Source organism: Exophiala aquamarina (genome assembly GCF_000709125.1).
Source record: "Exophiala aquamarina CBS 119918 chromosome Unknown aczIA-supercont1.7, whole genome shotgun sequence".
NCBI lineage: Eukaryota > Fungi > Ascomycota > Eurotiomycetes > Chaetothyriales > Herpotrichiellaceae > Exophiala > Exophiala aquamarina.
The window spans coordinates 1,644,574-1,666,182 of NW_013550581.1; the positions used below are offsets into that span (position 1 = coordinate 1,644,574).

At 49.9% G+C, this 21,609-nt stretch overlaps 6 protein-coding genes across 6 annotated transcripts; 4 read left to right on the forward strand and 2 right to left on the reverse strand.

The window, feature by feature from the left end:
• Nucleotides 1-5,440: 5,440 nt before the first annotated feature.
• Nucleotides 5,441-8,201, forward strand: A1O9_08540 (uncharacterized protein; the record flags this gene model as incomplete). The annotated part of the gene is made up of 4 exons (XM_013402925.1): nucleotides 5,441-5,603; nucleotides 5,775-6,958; nucleotides 7,010-8,007; nucleotides 8,057-8,201. The coding sequence occupies 4 exons, from the start codon at nucleotides 5,441-5,443 to the stop codon at nucleotides 8,199-8,201; spliced, it is 2,490 nt and encodes an 829-aa protein (XP_013258379.1).
• Nucleotides 8,202-10,441: 2,240 nt separating this feature from the next.
• Nucleotides 10,442-11,536, reverse strand: A1O9_08541 (uncharacterized protein; the record flags this gene model as incomplete). Its single annotated transcript, XM_013402926.1, has 2 exons — nucleotides 10,442-11,213; nucleotides 11,481-11,536. The coding sequence occupies 2 exons, from the start codon at nucleotides 11,534-11,536 to the stop codon at nucleotides 10,442-10,444; spliced, it is 828 nt and encodes a 275-aa protein (XP_013258380.1).
• Nucleotides 11,537-13,083: 1,547 nt separating this feature from the next.
• A1O9_08542 (uncharacterized protein) lies at nucleotides 13,084-13,846 on the reverse strand (the record flags this gene model as incomplete). Its single annotated transcript, XM_013402927.1, has 2 exons — nucleotides 13,084-13,453; nucleotides 13,483-13,846. Coding segments are annotated over 2 exons (720 nt in total), but the record flags the coding sequence as incomplete, so codon positions are not given.
• A 1,055-nt stretch (nucleotides 13,847-14,901) lies between these two features.
• A1O9_08543 (uncharacterized protein) lies at nucleotides 14,902-15,779 on the forward strand. The gene is made up of 2 exons (XM_013402928.1): nucleotides 14,902-15,250; nucleotides 15,317-15,779. The coding sequence occupies exons 1-2, from the start codon at nucleotides 15,204-15,206 to the stop codon at nucleotides 15,705-15,707; spliced, it is 438 nt and encodes a 145-aa protein (XP_013258382.1). The 5' UTR covers nucleotides 14,902-15,203; the 3' UTR covers nucleotides 15,708-15,779.
• Nucleotides 15,780-17,526: 1,747 nt separating this feature from the next.
• Nucleotides 17,527-19,492, forward strand: A1O9_08544 (uncharacterized protein; the record flags this gene model as incomplete). Its single annotated transcript, XM_013402929.1, has 8 exons — nucleotides 17,527-17,721; nucleotides 17,772-17,942; nucleotides 17,990-18,034; nucleotides 18,091-18,160; nucleotides 18,211-18,344; nucleotides 18,707-18,810; nucleotides 18,863-19,221; nucleotides 19,278-19,492. 8 exons carry the CDS (start codon nucleotides 17,527-17,529, stop codon nucleotides 19,490-19,492), a joined length of 1,293 nt encoding a protein of 430 aa, XP_013258383.1.
• Nucleotides 19,493-20,446: 954 nt separating this feature from the next.
• Nucleotides 20,447-21,211, forward strand: A1O9_08545 (uncharacterized protein; the record flags this gene model as incomplete). The annotated part of the gene is made up of 1 exon (XM_013402930.1): nucleotides 20,447-21,211. One exon carries the CDS (start codon nucleotides 20,447-20,449, stop codon nucleotides 21,209-21,211), a length of 765 nt encoding a protein of 254 aa, XP_013258384.1.
• Nucleotides 21,212-21,609: the final 398 nt, after the last annotated feature.

Below are 21,609 nucleotides of genomic sequence, written 5' to 3' on the forward strand. Positions count from 1 at the left end.
AAGGGAGAAGGGAGAAGGGAGAAGGGAGAAGGGAGAAGGGAGAAGGGAGAAGGGAGAAGGGAGAAGGGAGAAGGGAGAAGGGAGAAGGGAGAAGGAGACGAAGAAGACGACGAAGAAGACGACGACGACAGAAGAATAGAGTCGCTATTGCCATAAGATGTTTACAGCCAGGGACCTTCGGTTTGGCCACGACATCAGGCTTCCCCCTTTTCTATCTACAAGGCACTGATATGGTCGGTATGTAGTTTGATGGCACGCGGGTGAATCGCGACAATGGCAACACATGGATAGATCATGCAATTTGAAAACCATGCCGTACTATATGAAGCACTGGGATCCTCTTTCATTCGATGATAGGGCTACTGTATCACTAACAAGTTAATCGCCATGAGGTCTCATCCAATATCGGCCGTCCGCGATGATGCCTGCGCTCACCCATCGACATTGGTGTCCCATACCTCATGCTTGATTAAAGGATTCACAAGAAACACTCCCTTCAAGGAAAGAGAACACAAAAACTGTCTTTCCATTACTTCCACCTTTGACAATGGCGTCTCATGCCCGCCGACACTGACTTGCATATACATATAACCATCTCGAACTTCAGGCTCACAAACCGACCGGGTGCTCTCTTCCTTGCCCCGGGATGTGGGCGAAGCTGACATGTAGTCCCAACCATAACTAGACTGCGCTTTCAACCGCAACACTGCTGGATGTCGTTGTCGAGTTCTGGACGGCCGCAATTGTTCCTGCTCTTCGACATACGGATATAGTGGCAGCATTGCGCTCGAGGAGAACCAACTGGTCCTAGCAATCCACCGCGCTACCATCTCCACGTTTGCGTCTCCACATCATCGGACAGCCGTCTTCCGTGTTAGCGACTAGCGACTGCATGATATGCTTTCTTCAACTCCCCAGAGCATTACATTGATAAGCTTGGACGCACTGAACACCGCATGTAAGCGTTGTGGCTCATAGCGGTGCCGTCCTCGAGGGCGTGATTCCGGCATGTTTTCTTGACGCTGGCCAAGGTTACCGAACACGGACATGGCAGTTGACAACATCAAGACTAAGGCATATCGGTCTTGCGGGTGTTGATTCTGCTGGTTTTCGAACGGTGAGGCGGTGTAAGATGGAAGCGGTGTGTCTAAGCTCCCACGCTATGGTGGAGACGTACCCATCTCTATCAAGGCGCGACGTCCGAGAGGGGCATGGGTTGAATAATCAAGTAGAAGTGTACTCGCAGGTAGTCGTCATGCTATGTAGATGATGCACTTAGTAGACAGCAGGTCATGCTTGTAACCAGGACAAGTCCCACCATGCGACCTTGGATAGAGGAAATTGTCGCTAGCCTGACTTCTTGGAGACAAATTGTAGAAAATGAAGCAGCATCCATGGAGTTGTATACTCGGATGCAATAAGTTTCCGGGATGTCTTCCATCTTTTCGGGCATTGCATGGCAAATCTATCAACATAAATGGGATTAATGATGCAAGTCATGCGAGTTGCGCTCAATGAGATCTGGATTGCAGCTCGCACCAGATCTCTGGCTGTCATTGGCTATAGGTGCCGATACCCGATAAATCTGAGCTAGATTCATGCGAAGTCTCTTGAATGATAAATTTGTGGTTGGTGGCCAAGAGCATCGCATCCCAGAGGGTGATTCAGCAGCTGATCGAGCGTGACAGGACGTCAACAAGTTACCCGCTTCTACATAAACATGCGTCGACGGCCACTTGACGCCTAAGCGAAGTTCGGACCGGGTCGGTTTGATCGGCGATGGGTTTGAACACTTACATGCTACTGCAAGTTCGTTGCTTGCAGAGAGCGGTCAACAAGGCGGTATCGTGGCGAGAGCTAGCCCCTTTTCCGAAAGTGAGGCTTCATAGCCGGCATGCTTGTTAAACGGTCTGCGTGGCAATCCAAAACCTAGTCCCTGGAAGAAGATACTGCACAGAGTTCAAAAGGCGATGCGCGTTATTATGCATCAAGGCCCACTATGACTTACCCTTTTTTTCTCAAACACTAATTCCATGTACTCCGTATGCGCACAATATCTCACCGTCTCGGCTCGAATCGACAATACTAGAGAGAAATGCGGCAACTCAATCTGCCCCTCAGCCCCTCCTTCCGAGGCCGCCGGTGAGGTGAGAGTGAGGAGTGATAGCAATCAGCTGATAACCAAGCGAAGCAATTTCAAACATTCCTTCTGGCTTCTCGAAAAGTGTCTTTTCCCCTGCCCTTCGAAGCCAGGGTAGGGCAGGGGGGAAGACTACTCGTACAGGGACTACAAGCTCAGATCGATGAGACAGATGGTTCGGAAATTGTCCTAATTACTAGATGAGGTTTGTTTCTGGCGCAACCTTCCCTCAGATGTGGGAGACAGGTGGGTATGGCCAGTGGGGGCAACCTAGGTTGGGTTACCGGCTTGTGGGATCCCGACGGCCTAGGAAGGATAGTGGAGGCTCCCGCTGTGGCACTCGATACAAAGCCACGCTTCAAGTTTCGACAGGACTGGCGCAAACATCTCCCCCTGGCCATGGTGGCTGGACCGACAAAATGGAACCGTGTGGTGTGGTCTGCCTTTGCACGTCTTGTCGGCCAACTGCCTAGTTCTTCGTCGCACAGCGATTTGGCTGAGCATAGCGCCACGGGAGGAAATGTTAGATCATGGTAACATTATTCCAGATGGGTCGGGCGAAATGGCCCATCTATGTGTCGCAGATCTAGGCAATAGACTCAGTCCGTTACGGAGAATAATTGAGAGAGACTCGTTATGGGAACAGTCCTCCTCACTCCAGAGACTTGAAGTTATTTGGAGAGCATTATCATTGCCTTCGAGGCGAGGAATGCGAAGCGGAGTGCCTTTTTGGCAAACTATGTACTCCGTACATAGGAGACTGATTCCGTTCCCGGCTTTCGTGCCAGGCCCGCCGGAGATTGGAGCCAGTCAGGTTTCCAACTCTTGGGTATTCTCCCTTTCTCGAATGCATTTATCGTGCGTTGTAACCGAAACAACCACGGCCCTCGAGTCGTGGCAGTAGTAGTGGTCTAGTCACCAATTATTTCCTTGAGATGGCGTTCAAAATTAATCCGTGATTCTGATGAGACGGCTAGGAGGCCCGCGTGGACGGTTTGGAAGCATGGAAACGGAGTCTCGGAAGACGGATTGCTTCCACGGACACGCGGAAGGGAAGTAGAGCTTCCCTTAGCCTTCCAGGGTGTGCCAGTCCATCCGTTAAGGTGGACTACCTAGAGTTTAGCGAGCTCCACGTCTTCCCTCTCGAATGCTGTTCCCCCAAGAGATCACGGAGCTGCAACCTGCACGGGACCTGCAGGAACAGGAGCCAACTTTCTAGGGCGAAATTCTAAGTGCTGACGATCTCCCCTTATCCAAGTTTTTTTCGATGACACGACTTTCCTTCTGCTGGCTTTAGGAAGGCCATACCTTGATAGGATCGGGGCGTCTTTCCATTCTACGGCTGGGTGCCTTTTAGAGGAATTACTGGTGATGGAAACACCAATGGGAGCATAGGCGTGGCCACTTGTAGTGGCGTGAATGGAGGCATCATCGTTATTTCTGGGCGTCACGCTGCATGACACAGGCAAACCCCCTTCCGAGGATTCCAGTCAACGGCGTAAGCGTGGGTACGGCCCGGGGGCAGACTAAAGACCGCAAATGATGGATGGGTGGCTGGGAAGCGACGCGCATAAACTGCATTGGTGGTAACCTTTCAGCTGTCACATTTGGCTGAAAGCATCATGAGTCTTCGACACGGAACCACAACCCGTGATTGACTTCGTCTTGGGATGAGGTACGCTGTACCATGTTGCTTGACGCTTGCCGAGCGAAACAAATTGAAACTAAACCATCACGGCGGCGATAATGATTGTGACCTTGGAAGCGGTAAACAGGCGTTCACTGTTCATGGATCAGGCAAGCAATTGGGATTGTTTTATATGGTGGGAACTGGGATCATGCATGGGGCTCCTGCCAACCGTGCAATCCAGAGTACGGGGTGCGAGTACAGTACGAGTACAGTGGTATTTTCGGCAATGACAACACAATCAGCAGCACTTGCTCCTTCCTAAACAACTGGAGCGTTCGCCAGTGGGAGGGAGGACGGCAACCGCAGGTCGAGGGGATACGCACAGCAGCCCTCGGCTCCTCGACGCTCGAACACTCAGTACAGAGAAATACAACAAACGAAGCTGTCGCGTATGTACTGTACTGCGTACCAATACCAAGTTTCACCCATGGTTTTCCCTCGGCCCTCTCGAGTCGAGCTTGGAGTACTCGTACTGCACTCGTGGACTCGGGATGCAAGGGTTGCTGGGTTGGTGGGCTGACTCAGGCTGGCCTAGTCATGGGCTAGTTAGCGGCTGTCCGCGGGTCACGGCTTCTTTGGGCCTGGGGAGCCTGGGTGGGTACTGGGTAACTTTACCGTAATTTTTCAGGGGTTGAAATAGGATTAGGACGGGGCCCAGCAGGCAGGAGCCAGGAGGGGAACTTGCCCCCTCTCTCTGTGTCCAGTGTGCTGGCCTGGCTTCCAGGCGCCTGCTCCCCCCAATTGTGCTGGCAGCTGCCCCTCCCTCCACCACCGCGGCACTATCACCACGGCTAGTGCTATCTGCCTACCTAATGGTCGTAGCAAGTCTGTAGAGTGCTCCGTCCTCCGTACTCCGTACTGCCAGTGGCATTAGGCAATCCTCGATAGGGAAGTAAGTATTGCCGGCCTGTCGCAGTGGCACTTAGTACTCGTAGAGAGGGAGTCTGCCCACCACCCACACGCCCCCCCATCTTGTCACCCAGCAAGCACCTGGCCCAGTGGCCTTTAGGCTTTAGCCCTTGGCCTTCAGCACCCTTCTCCTCCCTCCCTCGCCCTTCACCCTGACCTGGCCCTCACCAACTACGACTACTACTAGGTACTACTCTCACCTTCGCCCTCGTTTCTCCTGTGCCTCTTTTTTCGACCCCTCCTTTTTCTCATTTCGTGTTTCTTTTTCAAATCGCACTCACCTACACCCCTCGACCGTCTAGTATCAACAGCTACAGCGTGTGTTCTGCTTCGTCGCCTATCTACCTAGCATTCATGACCTGGTAGTGCCGACGCTACCCACGACTCGACACTCGAATCGGACAGGCGCAGGGCACCACGCAGCTCGCACGTGATCTCCTGCAGCGACCCCAGCGAATCCCATCCCCGATCCCGAATCTGCCTGTAGTGGCCTTCCCAGTCAATCCCAATCCCTCCCTTGACCCAGCCTGCGAAATTCACCTTCGCCTTGGATCATCACACCTCGATCCCCTCTACAACGGCATGAACACAACACCGTCCATCCCTCTGAACCAACTCAATTTTGAGCCAACGGCTTGCGCCTGGTCGGAGCTTTTCTAACCCTTTCTTTCTGCGACTGGCACTGCTCTCGCGCGATCGAAATGGCTCAATCTGACAACGCCACCAGCTCGGAGCCTGCCAGCACCTCTGTGACCAACAACACGCCCAAAAAGACTGCCTCTGTTCCCGAGAAGAAGTACAAATGCCAGTACTGCAATCGGGCCTTCAGTCGCAGCGAACATCGAAGTCGACACGAGCGATCGCGTAAGTAGTCACTTTTTTTTTTGGTTTTTAGTTGCCAGAGGTTTGCGACGTGGGGCACACAGCCAAAACCCCAGCGAAGGGGGAAAGGGACCCTCAGACCCCGCCATCATACACCATCGCATTTGCTTTCATCTTCCATCCTTCCTCCTGCTAACTCCTCATCCTTGCCAGACACCAAGGAGCGCCCCTTCAAGTGCCAGAAATGCCGAAGCACCTTTGTTCGTCGAGACCTGCTCCTGCGCCACGACCGGACCGTCCATGCAAAGGATGGCGGCGTCCCTCTGCAATCTGAAGGGAGAAAGAGAAGTTCAGGCACCGCAGCTCCTGGCAACAAGACATCGTCGTCCGCCGCGGCGGCGTCTAAGCCTTCGATCAGTATCGATCCCGGCACGTTGGAGCAGATAGAGGCAAGCAGCGATGGTATGCTCGACCTTGAAACTGCCGCCATGTTGATGACAGACTTCCAACACAAGGCGGCAGCAGCAGTGAACGGCGGCCATCTTCAAAACGGTGAAGGTTCCATTCCCGACTATTCGCCCGATCGCAGCTCGCTCCTCGAGTCATCCGACTACCTCACCGGTCCCAACAGCCTGCCACATATGCCCTGGGACACCTTCATGCCTCAAGGTCCTTCCGAGCCGAAAGCCCATTCCATGTCGAGCATGTCTTCTCAGGATAACTTGTCACAGCCTCCTTATGTCCATATGGGTTCCATCCAACCTCACCAATCGCAGCTCCCGCCCATTATGGAACGTCAGCATTCGCTCGGTGCTTCCTTGCCGCCCTCTTTCCCCTCGCTGGCAGATACCTTCCCCGTTTCTGGGACCCCGACTCCAAATGCCTTGTCGCCCTTTCCGTCCATGACAGGTCCCGTATCACCAGTGAACTATCGCAAGTCTCCTGGACCTGCTCAGCCCCTTTCCTTGCCCAAAGCTCCCCAATTGAACAATGATGACCAACGTGCCCTCATTGCTAACCAGTTAGGTGGAGATCTCGTCCTTCCTCCTCTGCCTTCCATCAACCTCTACCTCACCACATATTTCAACCTCTTCCATCACCATCTCCCTTTTCTTCATCCCGTCACTTTCCGACCTGAAACTACCGAACTTGCCCTGCTTCTCGCCATTTTGTCCATTGGCGCCCTGTACAATTTTGAACAGGAGCAAGCATACGCCCTTCACCATGGCTCCAAGAAGCTAGTCAACCAGTTTCTTCAGAACAAAGACAACTTTGATTCTCGCAAATGCCCGCTATGGACGATGCAAAGCACCTTGCTGAACATGCTATTCGAAAGTTGGAGTGGTGGTTCCCAGGGCCTTGAATGGGCATGCTCAATTAAAAGTTTACTCGCCAACGTAGGTGCATCCTTCATTCATGCGCGCAACCCCGATAGCTAATTGCAACAGATGGTCGCTGGTAACAAGTACGAGCTAAAGCTGCGAATCGACGCACGATCAGGATCCCCCCCTACCCATGAAGAGTGGGTGGCAGAAGAGGGTTGTCGAAGAACCTACTACGCGGTCTACATCTTCTTTGGAATGCTGACTCTGACCTACAATCACACCCCGGCCATCAGCTTCAACGAGTTTGACTCACTGCCACTTCCTTCGTCCGAGTCTCTTTGGAACATCGAGCCTTCCGACGAGGAAACATGGCAGGACATCTTCGCAGCCTCACCCACGATTACTGTGCGAGATGCCCATGACAGTCTCTTTCAGGGTGATGCTGCACGTTACAGCGCCTTTGCCACTCGGGTCATGATCAACGCTCTCTTCTTAGAAGTTTGGAATTTGAGAAGGAGCTTCGAATCACTGCAAGACGTTGTTCTCGAATGGAAGATCCGCATCGCACTCGAGACCTGGGAACGCTCACTCGACCTCTGCGAACCCGAGACAATTGTTGTACCGTTGAGCACCCCTCACAAAAGTCATCCACTGATATTCAACTCCATGGCTGTCTATCGAAACACCCGGGCATTCCTTGAAGTGGACCTCAAGAATGTTCAGGAGGCGCTCCGGTATCATAACTCGTTTGAAATTGCTGCAGCAATGACTCTTTCACGTGACAATGTCAAGAGAAATAAAGAAATGATTAAGGTCATTGAGCAGTGTTACGAATGCATGGAGATCGTTGCCATGCAAGGAATTAACTGGGTTACCAAAACCTCGTCAACAAATTGGAGTATCGAGCACCCTCTTTGCGGGCTTGATCTCATCACCATCCTTAGTTTGTGGCTATATCGCATCGAACACGATGACCAAGAAGCCACGGAAGAAGAACTTGCAATGTACATGAAGGTGCGAGGCTTATTCGACGATGACGCCGTTGATTCAAACGGCTCTCGTCTAAGTTCTACTGTTGCCCGTGTCTGGGGCACGATGTTGGACGGCGTTGTTGTCTGGGGGTAAGTTTCATTATTCCTTGCGAACACATCTGTACTAATGATGTCGTAGTATTTCCAAGACAATGGGCGAGTCCTTCAAGTTGCATGCTCAAGCCTTGGTTGGCTATGTGGATGAACTCCCTGTTGATCCAGTCACAGGTATGCCACAGGTGGTATCAGACCAGGCTCTAATGGGCATGGGCGCTACCTACTAATATTGCGCACTGGGACAACCAACACATAAACTCCTCTCTATAATGCATGGCGAAGCGGCGCAGTCGACATTCAAAGCAGCCCGGCGTTCAGATATGGCATAATTCACCTTCCTCACCTGTCGATGTATAGATTCCGGAAGTCTTGTTGACAGTACTCGAGGATGATTCAGCATCCAGGGTATCACTACGCAACCTCAAAACCCGCCATCGGGCCACAACACATATGGTGTCTTTGATCTTTTCGAAATTTTACTAAAAATCCACCTCATCAATCTCATCACGACCAACTACAACCTAATCTTCTCAATCGATACCTTGTTCGCTTACTCATACAAGACTTTTTGGCAACTCTTTCTCATTGATGACCCTCAATAATCACTGCCGAGTTGACACACGACCACTCGAGCGTGCAAGATGGCCAGTGCGGTACAGTCTGGCTAATGAACATTCCACACTCAATATTACTCTTTCCTTTTTATTACTTCAGCTCTTGAAACGGCCTCCTTTGTCTTGATTTTGTGGGTGGATGAAAACTCCCTGTGTATACTAGTGACGGCTGTGGTTCGGAATGGGTCGGGCAAGGCGGCCTCGGATTGAGATTGAGGGATACATTATTTTACTTGAGTTTGGGCAGGTAGCATCCCGGTTTGGTATCTTCGCATAGCATGGCACTTGCAAATCTATGTGCTGAAATTGAACCTTTTTCTGACGAGAGCCACATCTTCACATACATCTTTATCATATCCAACCAAGGTTAACGGACACCCTCTAAGTAACTGACCAATATAATTGTTAGCTAGCCTACTGCGGCCACATCTAACTCCAACCCAACAATTCAGAATGGTGCCTTCCCAAACTTCAATTCTGCCCTCACTCTTGCGATCAGAGCATGAAACATGGCGGTGCAAATGGATGGGCAACTTGGAATCATTTTTAGCTCCCATCTTTTGCCCTTGAGCGAAAGGGCAGTTGCTTACTTAGCTCTTACGTGGAGCATAAGTGAATCTAATTCTAAAGTGAGGTGATGTTCTGAGGCCCGTTCATCCCTTCGTAGACATAAAGGTGTCCTTAATCTCAGAGAAGGTGGTAGGAAGCCTACGGCGCCACAGCGACAGAAAGTGATGAGCCCCATGGAGGCTTCATCAATAGCCCCAATCTTGGTGGTGTGAGAAGAACAATGTTATGCGAATACTTCCATCGAGCAACCGCACCAAGCTCTAGGACCGACCTCGCTCAGGCAAACAGGAAGATCTATCGTCTTCAAGACAATAACCATCAACAACGACGAGATTTCCGATATCATGGAGCATCTTGAAGATGTTTGCGATTAGATCCAGGCTGGCCTCCAGTGCAGATCGGACGGGCATGATTCTGAGACCCAGCCAGGCATTCTGGTCCACTGTCGAAATGGCACTTCTCGATCTGGAGCCTTTGTCATTGCATACTGTATGTATCCGAGACTGAAATATGACCTGGTGTCGGTATCCCAGCATCTACAATGTAGTGTGTGTCCCCGTCGTCAAAACTTGTGTTCATCAGTCACGCAGCAATTATCATTACCATACTCGTCCGGCCTTTCGCTAGCTTGTTCATCTTGCCCGAAAATAGCGTCGAATCCCGGCTTTGAGCGTCAATTGCGAATCTGGGAGCACTGTATATGAACCATCTACCAGACTTGCCTCGTAAACACGGTGACCGCGAAGTACAGCATGGGCATTAGGAACACAGCCTCGAGAAATCCAGCTTCCCCGAACAAATTGGCTTATAAAGCCTATCTCGCAGAGCACGATAATCTGTTGAATCTGTTTTCAGGGCGAGGAAAACATCAATCGCGCGCGCTTAGCATCGCTGGGCAGCGTAGCGGTACTATTTGCTCGTCGGAGAATAGAGGTGGAAAGCGAGGCTAAAGCCGAGCCTGCAAAACATGACGCTCCTCAGCCTCCTGCTGATACGTGTCGTAAAGCCTTATCACCGGCCAAGCTCGCCGCGGAAAACAAACGCGAGACAGCTGGACGCGTGTCGACATGATGGAGATGGAGTGGAACGCAATGCTGATTCGTGGAGGAGGATGAGGGCTGCTGGGTGACGGATGAGCTTTCAGATAGTGTGTCAGACAGTGACAAAAAGAAGGGGCACAAAGAAGTAGAGCTCCAGCCTCGAATAAAAGTAGAGAACTCGCCCGAATCGTGGAGCTGATCACCACTGCTCATTATTACCCCCATGGATCATTGCTCCCAAAATCACGACTTCCGACACAGAATCTGGCCATGGGGAATGGCAAAGAAGGCATCCTCCTGCGTGCCCCATTTCTTCCACGCCTCCGAAATCCCCCTGATCTCCTCCTCGCTCGCAAACCCTTTGTCCACCGCCGTCCTCAGAAACCCTGGCTGGAGGATCCTCCCGGCCCAACTCTCGGAAAACTGGCGGACCCTCTCATCCGCATACCGCCAATGGTCCCAGGTGGCCTCGACCTCCTCCCCGTCAAAACCGGCCTGCCGCGCCCACACATGGCAATACCGGCCCGCATTCGGCTCGCCGCCATTGGTCTTCGCGACCATCTGGTACAGCTCGGCCCAGCGCGCGAGCTCCTTCGGCTCAGGGTACCATGCGAAGGTGGCGTAGTCAGCCTCCCGCGCGGCGACGAGCCCGCCGCGCTTGACCACGCGCCGCATCTCGCGCAGGATGCCCACGGGGTCCGACACGTGCTGGAGGACTTGGTGGCACGTCACAATGTCGAACGTCTCGTCGGCATAGGGCAGAGCGTTCGCGTCGACCTTTTCGAACGTCACATTGCTCAACCCTCGGGATGCCGCGTACGATGTCGCCTGGCTCAGCACCGACTCCACCGGGTCGCAGCCGATCACGCTGCCCTGTGGCACGAGTGCGGCGAGGTCCGCCGTGATTGTCCCAGGTCCGCAGCCTACGTCCAGGATCGTGGAATTGGGCTTGATGTGCGGGAGTAGGAACGCGGCGGAGTCTCGTGCGGTGCGCCGCGCGTGGTCTTGCACGACTCTGTCGGGGTGAGATGGGGGTTAGTGTTTGTGGGATTGACATGAGGATAGGACGCCGTCGCTAGAGGTATTGATTCTTGAATTCGAGGGACAGGCGTGAAAAGACAACAGTGATGAGGCAATCACAAAGCAAAAGACTGGTACCGCCGACAATAGTCTCACAAACATCAAATGTCGGGAACTGAACATGAAAACGCCTGAAGAGACGAATGAGGTCTCTTCATAGCCGAAAGCTTATTGCGGTTCGACCATGACTCAAGAGACTTACGATTTATGATGCCCGTGTGAATACACTGCTTGTTCCTTTTTCGTTGTCGCCGCCATTCTTTCCAGCATGGGTTCCTAAGTACTTCTTGCTGTAAGATGCACTCTCGCTCAGCAAAAATGGAAATTTCTGATTATGGGGAGGGGCTTCGGAAATGGGGCAATTGAAATGAACGAGAAGAAGGAATGCAAATCAATGCAAGCAGATTGGACATTTGACATTCGAGATGGTGATATATTTATGTATCTTAGAGATTATGGGGGTGATGTCGTTGATGGACGCCGATATCGGATGGGCTTCAGCCTTGTATTTAAAGGGGGGATGCGGGGAACGATCGTCAGTCATTGATGCGGAGGTAGGCAAGGCTGGGGTGGCGCCGTTCATCTAGAGCCTCGTCCCTCGCGTTTTGGTCGAACGCGTGCTCCGGAAATCGGGGCATCCCCTTGTAGTCAAATTAAAGGCACCGATCAGATATGGAATGAAAACAAAACCGCTCAATTGCTGTCTCAATTGGCGTGCATGTGATGTCGATGGGTGAAGGACCTAAAGCTCAATACATCACACAGGGTGTTTGTTTCAGCACGCCGGATGTCGATTAATCTCAATATAGTATCTAAAAGGATCCGCCTTCCGAAACTCCTTGTTTGAGGCGATCCTCCAGCCTAGTTATGGTCATATTACTCGGTAGTTTCTCATAATACTGCGTTCATCCTGCCAGAGGACTGCATTTCCTTGTGGACTCAGCTGACAGACTCATATTGGCCAAGCGGTGTAACTCCCCAATCAGGGACTTCCAATCTTTCGACACTTAGAATTGAACAGAGGTCGCGGATGCCAGCAATAATTTTCTAACTACCTATACTGCTATCCGATATAATATATGAATATATGATGTCCAAAATCCTTTTACAATCCGTTCCGCTCCCCGATTAAGAATCTTGCCGACACGAGGGTAGGCATCCAGTGATATTAGAAATCAGTGTAGCATTTATAAAACAATAGCACACGCTGGTATAGTCCTAAAGTTTCTTGTTAGGGATTTTAGTCTCTATATCCAAATCTGTACGCACACAGCTTGACAACAACAAAAAAAAAAAAGTACAATGTCTTAGCCCAAAGCTGGTAGTGAGTCGCACACAGTGTCTAGCTCGGAGATATCAATCTCCTGGATGGGCGTGCTCGCACCTCCCATCAAAATTGCCTTGCGATTTCCATAAGAACTCCAGCCCGCTTTGTTCAAACCAGCTTTAGAATCTTTGGCAAATCCAAGCCAGAGATCTTGAATCTTGTTGCTCACAATATCTTCACATGCCGAGGATGGCCCATGATACCCCCCTTGAATTCCAAAATATCAATGGCAGTTCAGAAGCATGAGTTGCACCCCATAGCCAGGCGGTGACAGGTCGGCAAAATCCCCGACGTATTCATATCTATAAGTAATAAGAGACTCGTTTTGCCGGAGCTGTGATGCATGGGCAGCAGTACAGAGGTCTCAAACAATCGAGCTGAGATGTCGAGGAACTGCAGTTGAGAGCTTGAGCTACAGATGTAAAGTTTGTACGTGCAGTGTCCGCAGTTTTGGTTGCCCCCGGGGGTAAAATGCAGTACCTGAGGCCAGGATCATACCACTGAAGATGGGATCCGAAGGATATGCAAAGTTAGGAAATCAATGGCAATCGCGCCGGCACTTTGACCCCATGCAATAATTTTGGTCGGATCTCCGCCAAAGTTGGCAATATTGTCTCGAACCCATTCCAGGCCCATGCGCTGGTCCAAGAGGCCAAGGTTTTGCTCGTCCAGGCCATCGGCATTGGGAAAGCCGAATATGTTCGATCTGAAATTGACAGCGACCACAATGTGTTCTTGAGTGCGTTCGATCCATGACTGTGGATTATCATACGGCAAATTGGTTCCTCCCCGCAAGAACCCTCCGCCAAAGTACCATACAATTACCGGTAAGTCTTTTCTTCCGGTGGCTCCGTAGAGCCCATATATCTAGTCAAACAATCTTCGCCAAATATTGCCAGAGGGGAGTATTCAGTCTCATTCCCTCCCCTAGGCGAGTACACATCAACACTAGTCTCATTGTTGATCCAAACCTGTGGACACGCAGGTCCGAAATTGGCTGCGTTCACAGATGCGCTTGATTGTAGTCTCACCGGAGGCAGCCACCTTCTGACTCCTTCGGGAAGTTGAGCGAATGGAACACCCAAAAATTGACGGACGTTCGGAGCCGATGAGTTGACGAACCCAGAGAGTACGCAACTACTAGTTTCTACTTCAAGTGCAGAAGCAGGCCGGGCAACGGTAACGCAAAGACCGAGAGTTGCACGTATTGCGATGAAGCTGAGATGGGCGTTAAACCGAATTATTGTCAATCGATTATTCAATAGGTGCTGGAATATGATATTTACTCAAGCTGCTTGAGAAATTAATTATAAATAGATTGGTATGCTGAGTGCGGAAGCACTAGAGGGGGAAGACTGGATCATATACGGTTGCTCATGCTATGCTCTAATGATGTGCACCTTTGATAGCCAACATTCAGCTCTAGGGCACTCTAACACGAAGACAGACCGCTGTCGCGAGAGAGTTTTCGAGCCTCTACCATGTGAAGAACGATTGGCGAGTGTAACTCAGTAATAACGAAGGAGGGTGGAGCAAGCTCCATTTCGTCCGCTCGCTTAAGGCGACATTTCGTAGAAAGAAACGAATTAATTGTGAGCTTGGTTCTTATAAGTCATGCCTATTGTGGTCATCTTCACGATATGGCTTCGATGATTTGCGTCGAATGTAGGATCATCTTAGCCAACCACAAAGCGTAGGATGCAACGACACCCACATTCCGACCATGCATAACGACGGATTGACCGCCTGGTTCTAATGCGTCTGAAATGTAGTAAATAAAATGCCACATCAACGTCATTGTTACGGAGGTTTCTTTTTGTCCGGATCACTCTTAGTGACGCTTGCACACCTGAACCGAAATAGCTCGTTTCGCGACGTGCATCTTAGCTAGGGTTTAGCATTTCCGGCTGACCCGTCCCACACGGAGGACTAGAAGTTAAGGGTTAACTCGGACCACCCACAGACGATCCTAGATCACAATCCACCAACTGCTTCGAGGCAGAGTAGTGATAGATTTTACTTCATTACTCACTTCAAACCTCAACTATAATCTAGTTCCGTCAGTAGTCGAACTTGCAACACAAGCGGGACCATAAGTCACATATCATCAAATACCAATTTGCTCATTTAAGATCTTGAAATGGCCTCAGAAAGTCCTGGCTGACACGATTGGAACCGAAGAGCCAATATACTAGTGCAATGTAGGCAGTGTCGAAACAGGGTTTTCTGTACACTGAGTCGAAGAAGGACGGCCTCAAGCGGAAAAGCCTTGGAGGGACAAACGGCACGTCCTGTTCCCACCAGCGAGAACCGCATTTCTGATGACAGGTTTAATTTCTACGCTGATCAGGTATCTTTTGAACTCTCTGAAAACGGAAATGCATATACCCTCATTTCGTCAAGAAGTACGAAGAGTATAGTGAATATCAAGTTCACCAAGGCAGCACCTGGTTTCATGGCTGGCACAAATGGAACTTCGACATACGGTATCGACCCCGAGCAACCTGGAGGTCAGATGTTTCACGCATTCTGGCCCAGTGTAAGGTAGACGGTACTTTCCTTACGCCTGCATGTCCTATCGATTTTGCACGCAAAGGCATGTACATCTTTGCACTACAGGGCATGAAGCCACACCATGAAGATATGTTTGCTAGAAAACTTGACAAAGATCTACATGCGCCTGACAATGTTTGTCTTGGTTTAGCTAATAGATGGAATTTTGTCAACTTCCAATCCTCCACATACAGTGCCGTCATGATGGAATTCACAACCCCACTTAGCTACAGCAGCACTGTCGTCAACGTTGGCGCTATCGTTGCAGATGGACAGCTCATCTACACAGGCGTAGATAATGTAGCTGAACATATTGAGAAGCAAGAAGATCCAGAGGCCCGATGGCATGAGCCAACAATGATTGGGTACTGGTGGAAGAGTATATCGCCTACTAGTGAAGGTATCGAAACGAGTCTCATCGGTGCGCCTGGGAAGAGACAAGATCGTATAGATATCATCATGAGGCTGAAGTGCCTGGATTCGTCAAAAGAACCGCTGATACACCCGCAGGCACTAGACAATATGAATACCAGTTTACCCCAGACCTAAACTAAAGTTGAGAATTGGCGGTGGAGAAAGGAAGAGGAGGGTTCGTTTGCAGAGGCAACATTCATCTCATGAAAGTCAGTTTTGCCCCATGTATAACCATCCGGATGAGTCTAGATGATCTCGCGCCACGTTTCTGGGTCCCACAAAGCTGAAAGACTCGGGGATTATATTTGATTTTCAGCTGAAGGATTTGTGCTCAACATATAATCCTGTCAAGAGCAGTCACTTCAATGGTACAACTTTAACGTCGGAGAGGAAACCTTCCTGCCGCGCATAGATATCGTGTTGGCAGCGTGAATAGTCATGTCTTATCAACTAATGGCTTGATGTGTTTCTTTTGTATCCTAGTCAGTTTGAGCAATAGTTACCCCTGGTGAGATTTACAACGTACAAGAGTATAATATGTTCTAGTCTGAGCAAGTCCCAAAGCGAACCGGGTTGCAACAGGATTTGGCGCATGCTTGGCGACCATTACCGCTGATAATTCGGATATGGGCAGACGATATTAGTACCAAGTTGGTGATATCATAGCTTCCCCTTGACCATCACGGCACGTTCAGGGCCGCAGTTTCGCTAAATCTGGTGAGAGCCTCTCCGTATTGGTGGAGATCGTTGCTGTGCTGTATCGGGGTCAAATAACTTGAACTCGCCTACTCCGTGCACTTATTCAGGCGGCAACCTCGGCAGCGTTAAGCTGAAATAGCAAGGATCGCGAGCGAGACTTCGAAACTTTCATGTGGTGTCACTAACTCCCCACAGTATGGGAAATAATAATGGCCGTTCCAAGGGCTGTATGACGTGTTTGAAGCGCCGCGTGAAATGCGGTGAGTTCAGAGCAGAGGGCGTAGATGCCTGTACACTGTACACAATCTCGCCCGTCACTATGTTTATGCCTCAACGGGCATCATTATACAAGGTCTTATGGCTAACACTTGGTTGTTTGTCAAGACAAAGCCGCCCCGCCTGTTCTCGCTGTGCAAAGGCCGGCTATGTCTGCCTAGCTTATCGAGAGACTCTGTTTATTGATGGACAAGAACAAGTTCTGCGACGACCATGCTGCGTCACGGCCGGAGAAGTGCTCATCCTTTCCCCAAGCGGCAGGAAATTGCCAGAGCTTAGGGAATCAAACAACAGAAGCTGAAGATGAGCCTCAACGTAGGGCTCAGCCATGCCGAGCAATGCGTGTTGCGCCACTACCTTCTATCTGCGCAAAAAGCTAAGATTACTTCATCAAAATTCATTCACATTCGGATGCGCGTTTCCATCTAGTAATTCCCTTCCAGTGATCAAGCAGACGACAAAGCTGTGTTAAGAGCATTGACTTTCTACTTTGAGAGCTGTCTGTGAAGACCACTGAATTTGGCGACTAGGCCAGAAAGATCCCGTACCTATCATAGCAGAGCTCGAAAGTCGGATTGTTTTGGCATTTGATTATGGAACAACGTATACTGGTGCGTCTCCTGAGTGCCAGGCTTCTTCTTGAGCAACATTCACACTAGAGATCATCTGATCTTACATCAATGCTTACAAAAAGCTTACAAAAAGCAGGTGTGGCATATGGCTGGGCAGGGCGTGAACACAACAACACGACCTCGGAATCGAGGAGGTAGACGACGGGGTCACGGATTGCTCGTCATGGGAACATGGCGGCAACGTCAAAGTGCCCAGCCAAATTGCCTATAGTTCGAGTCATAAGTACAACTCTCAATGGGGGTATGATCTCTCCAGACGCTCTGCGACTCGTCTGGACACAGCTAGAACTGGACAAGCAGAATCGGGTGGATGAATTAGATCACTTGTTGTGTTAGCTCTGGACGGGATGAAAAACCTCAATGTAAGTCATATTGCAAGACATAGAGGCTTGCCAGATTATCCCGCGAAAGAGCCAGTTGAGATCATCGCCGACTACCTATCTCTTGTGCACAAGCATGTTATGGAACGAGACATGCTTCCAATGGCGGGCGAAGCGTTGTTTGCAAGATCCCCGATTGATTTGGTAGTGACATGTCCAACCGTGAGTTCTTTGAGTCCTAAACTGTGGCCCTTATTGTTGACACCTGCCAGATATGGTCCTACTCAGCCAAAAACCTGACTCTGAAGGCCGTCCAGAATGCTGGATTCAATCCGAGTAATTTTAGACTCCTAAATGAAATCATAGTTGTCTCAGAGCCTGTTGCCGCAGCTTTATACGCTCTGAAGTCGATTCAAGAGGATGAAGATGAACCAATTGTGAAGGTAGGATTTATGTCCGGGTTTGAGTCCTGACTAAGCTTATATATTAGGTCGGGGATTGCTTCGTTACTGCAGATTGCGGAGGTGGTACAGTTGTAAGCGGAGTTAGAGCATGTGGATTATAGCTAGTACTGAGACAATCTTCTTTTAGGACGTCGCCGCATTTCAGGTGACTCAAATCAACCCAGCGATCTCGCTACAAGAGATCGGGATTGGCATAGGTTCGGTTTGGCAGCCCCATCGCATAGGTTCGGTCCTAACTAAACCGCAGGCAAGAAGTGTGACTCGACGTTCATTGATTCGAAGCTCAAGAAGAACATTTTGGACAGAATCGGCCCTTCTAGTCGGGAAAACTTACACAAAGAACTCCCCGAAGGTGCAATTGGTGGACATCAGGCTCTTGGAGTTGATGGAGCTCTACTCCGCGAGAGTATACAGATCGCAAAAGAGCGTTGGGATGGATCAGACAATTTCAACAGACTAATTAGGTTGCCTCAAGCTCTTGCTTGTCCTGACAATCCAGGGCGTGGAATAATCAATGGTCAAATAAGGTTTACAGGGTAATTGTCCCCCCAGCGCTTGTACAATTATCGCTATCGATAGGTATGCAGAGAAGATCTTAAACGTGCATTCCATGACTGCGTCGAAGGGACGATTGAATTGATATCGGCTAAAAGGGTCAAGTGCAAAGATTTGGGTCGATAGCAAGGGTTAGATGGAAATTTTTGAGCGGAAACACTGTTCTGTGCTAACGAATAACCTGACAGTTTGTCGCGATGGTGGGTGGCTTCGGATGTTCAGACCACCTGTTCCACGAGGTCAATCGCTTTACAAGTGTCCGAAGGGTGCCAACAAAACGGCCCACTAGCAAGTGAGAGTTCGACATACTGAGATTTTTATAGTACTAATATGAAATCACCCAGGGAACGCTGCTGGGCTGCAGTGGCGCGTGGAGCCGTTATGTATGGTCTCCAAAGGCGAACGGACAAAACTGTCTACATGCGACCAGCTGCGCACAGTGATGGCGTAAAAAAGCAGCAACCATTCTCGGCCTTCAAGCCTTCTGGGGACGCAATCTGCCAAGGTCCATTTGATGGGCAGGAAAAAGCAGAAAACCAGATGACATGGCTTGTGATGAAGGGTGACTTGATTCTCTCGGATACCTCTACCTATGCTAGCCTTGATATCTGTCGCAAGTTCAGAGCCCAAGATAGCAAGAGTTTCTGCACCCATCTTTTGACGAACGATGACGATCGTGGCCCCGCAGGATATCTGCAAAATGGTATGATCAATCTTCTTTAAACGCTTGCATATTCTGACAATTGTATTATTTTACAGAAATGAGGACTGTCGGTAGCTTAAACTACAATTTCGGTGGAATCCCGGATTCTGCCTTTCAGCGATTGAGAATGCCTGGTAGCCGCGTGCGATTTTACAAGGCAGATCTCCAGCTTCACATTCAAATCACTGACAATACCCAAGTTAAGGAGGTCAAGTTTTGGGTCACATTCAACGATCAGGAACTGTCATCCATTGCAATGAACTATCCTTAAGGGTATAAAGCACTTGACAGAGTCACAGATTACTAGCCTTCAAATCCATTCCGGACAATTTTACAATGAGGACAAATTGACGTTGGCTTATGTTACGGAGTTCACAGGCGCCATAACGATATCGACTATTTTGGTGATGAATGAGGTTGAATAATCTAGACGTATCTCGAATCTCTGTGTAACCAGTGCTACAATTTACAATTGCGCCATGAGGCGGGAAATTCTCGTTAGGGTCAGCATTCAACATATTACAGTTCTTTCTGAACTGAGCAATATCTGAAGTTGTACAATGCGATGCAATATCTAATTGTCCTCTGGAGGCTGACACTGGAAAGATCTAGAGCAATACGAGCCCGCCTAATTTGGAAAGGGTAGATAGTATTGCTGGCCTCTAAAGCGGGGCAACATTTTCCAGCATCGGACACTAAATTCAAAGTCCGAAGGCCTGGGCAACATGTCAAGGCATATGAGCTGTGATATTTTATGGCACTGTTTAGTTCTGGGCGTCAAGAGGGGATATTATGTATGTTGTTGAGAGTGCGACACAAAGTGGCTGCTCCTTGCGAGTTCCAGCCTTGGTTCGCAATTGCCAGGTTCCGCCCACATTCAAGCTTTCCGATACTTTGCCCGGCCGTCAGTTAGATCAGAGGCGTTTGGTTAGGCAACTACGAGGCGAGGCGCCTTTCCATTACAAGACCAATACTAAGTACCTCGCGTACCTGCAGTACGACTCGAAATCCTTGGGCACATCTCCCAAATCTCTCTCTGGCGGTGCTAGCCTGTTTTGTGGCCGGGAACCTCTCAATTCCACTTCCCCCTTTCGTTCGTGGCAGTCGAGGCGACCAGACATCTTCTACCGGAGGCACCACACTCACTTTCAAAGTCCTCATGTCGTTAATGGAAACAAATTGGCTTTCTCACCTTTTCAACGAGTCTTTCTGAGTATCAACGAAAATGACACTGTACTACACCGACAACAATGCTCTTAGTGACATGGTCCACTGGGTTAATGAGAGCACTTCTCTTTGGCGGGTAGCACCGCTTTCGTATTCATGGACCTTTGTGGACTCAGGGGTGCCAGAGGAAGAATGGCGCGAAGGGCTTGCTGATAATGCGACTGTCTTCAGGTGGCAGAGCATGTCGAAGGTTGGAGGGTTGCCCCTAAATACTTTTGTGTATCTGATGATCACGATCGCCGTCATCATCTTCCTGATTTGGTCTGGAAATGTCGAAAAAATCATTCTTGCCGTCAACAGGAGACACTTCAACCACGCGCCTAACATACACCAGGCCAGCACAGAGGATCATGCGTTTCGGAGGGGGTTGGTACGACATTACCCACCGCGCTCCGAAGAGCCACCATTCCTATCACACGCTGAGACAGTGGAAAATCTCCGAGGTGCGGACATAACATCAGACGACATAAGAGATTGTCAAAGCATTATTCGAAAAGTCTACGCACTCAAAGTGGACGCCTATAATGCTCGAGACGCGTATGCTGCGAGCCAGCTGTTGGTAGCGGAGATGAGGCGCAAAGAGAATGCAGGACTGACAGAGATTCAGAGCATAGTAGAGGAATGGGCTAGTGACCAGCCTCAGTGGAAAGCTGAAGAATGGAAGAAGGTCTGCGAGATTCGTAACAGGATGCGGGCAATTCCGGGACTCCAGCCACTTCCAGGAACACAGTTTGACACGATAGAGGAAGCGCGAACTAGATGAAAAGGATTCGAAGATCGAAGGTAGAAGTTCGTGATGGGTGAAATCTCATCTGACACTCACGGTTGCAGGAATTTCGATTATTAGATATTGCTTGGTCTGCGACTCTGCGGTCGAGATTCGACGCAGCGGTGGGGTAGAACCAAAAGAGAGCCGATTTTACTACAAGAACGGCGCACGGGGAATCACCGAGGTGTTTGATGGTACATTGCATGGGCCAAGGAAATCCGAGACTTTCATTCTAGATAGTTATCAGTCAATAATTCCCTTTACTCGAGTTCATTGTTCTGCTACTACTGAATTTTCAGCCGTGGGCCGAGGTTATGACTGGAAAGCTACCTCAGCCTTGTCATTGACTATTGGTTTGGCGGGTCGGGTCTGGCGGCCCCGCCACAGCGACT

What these genes read in the sequence shown, in the direction of transcription:
- A1O9_08543 (XM_013402928.1), top strand. Translation starts at nt 15,204, where the DNA reads ATGTACATCTTTGCACTACAGGGCATGAAGCCACACCATGAAGATAT. An exon ending in AAGCCACACCATGAAGATAT is followed by an intron (nt 15,251 to 15,316) that starts GTTTGCTAGAAA and finishes TTTAGCTAATAG; the next exon opens with ATGGAATTTTGTCAACTTCC.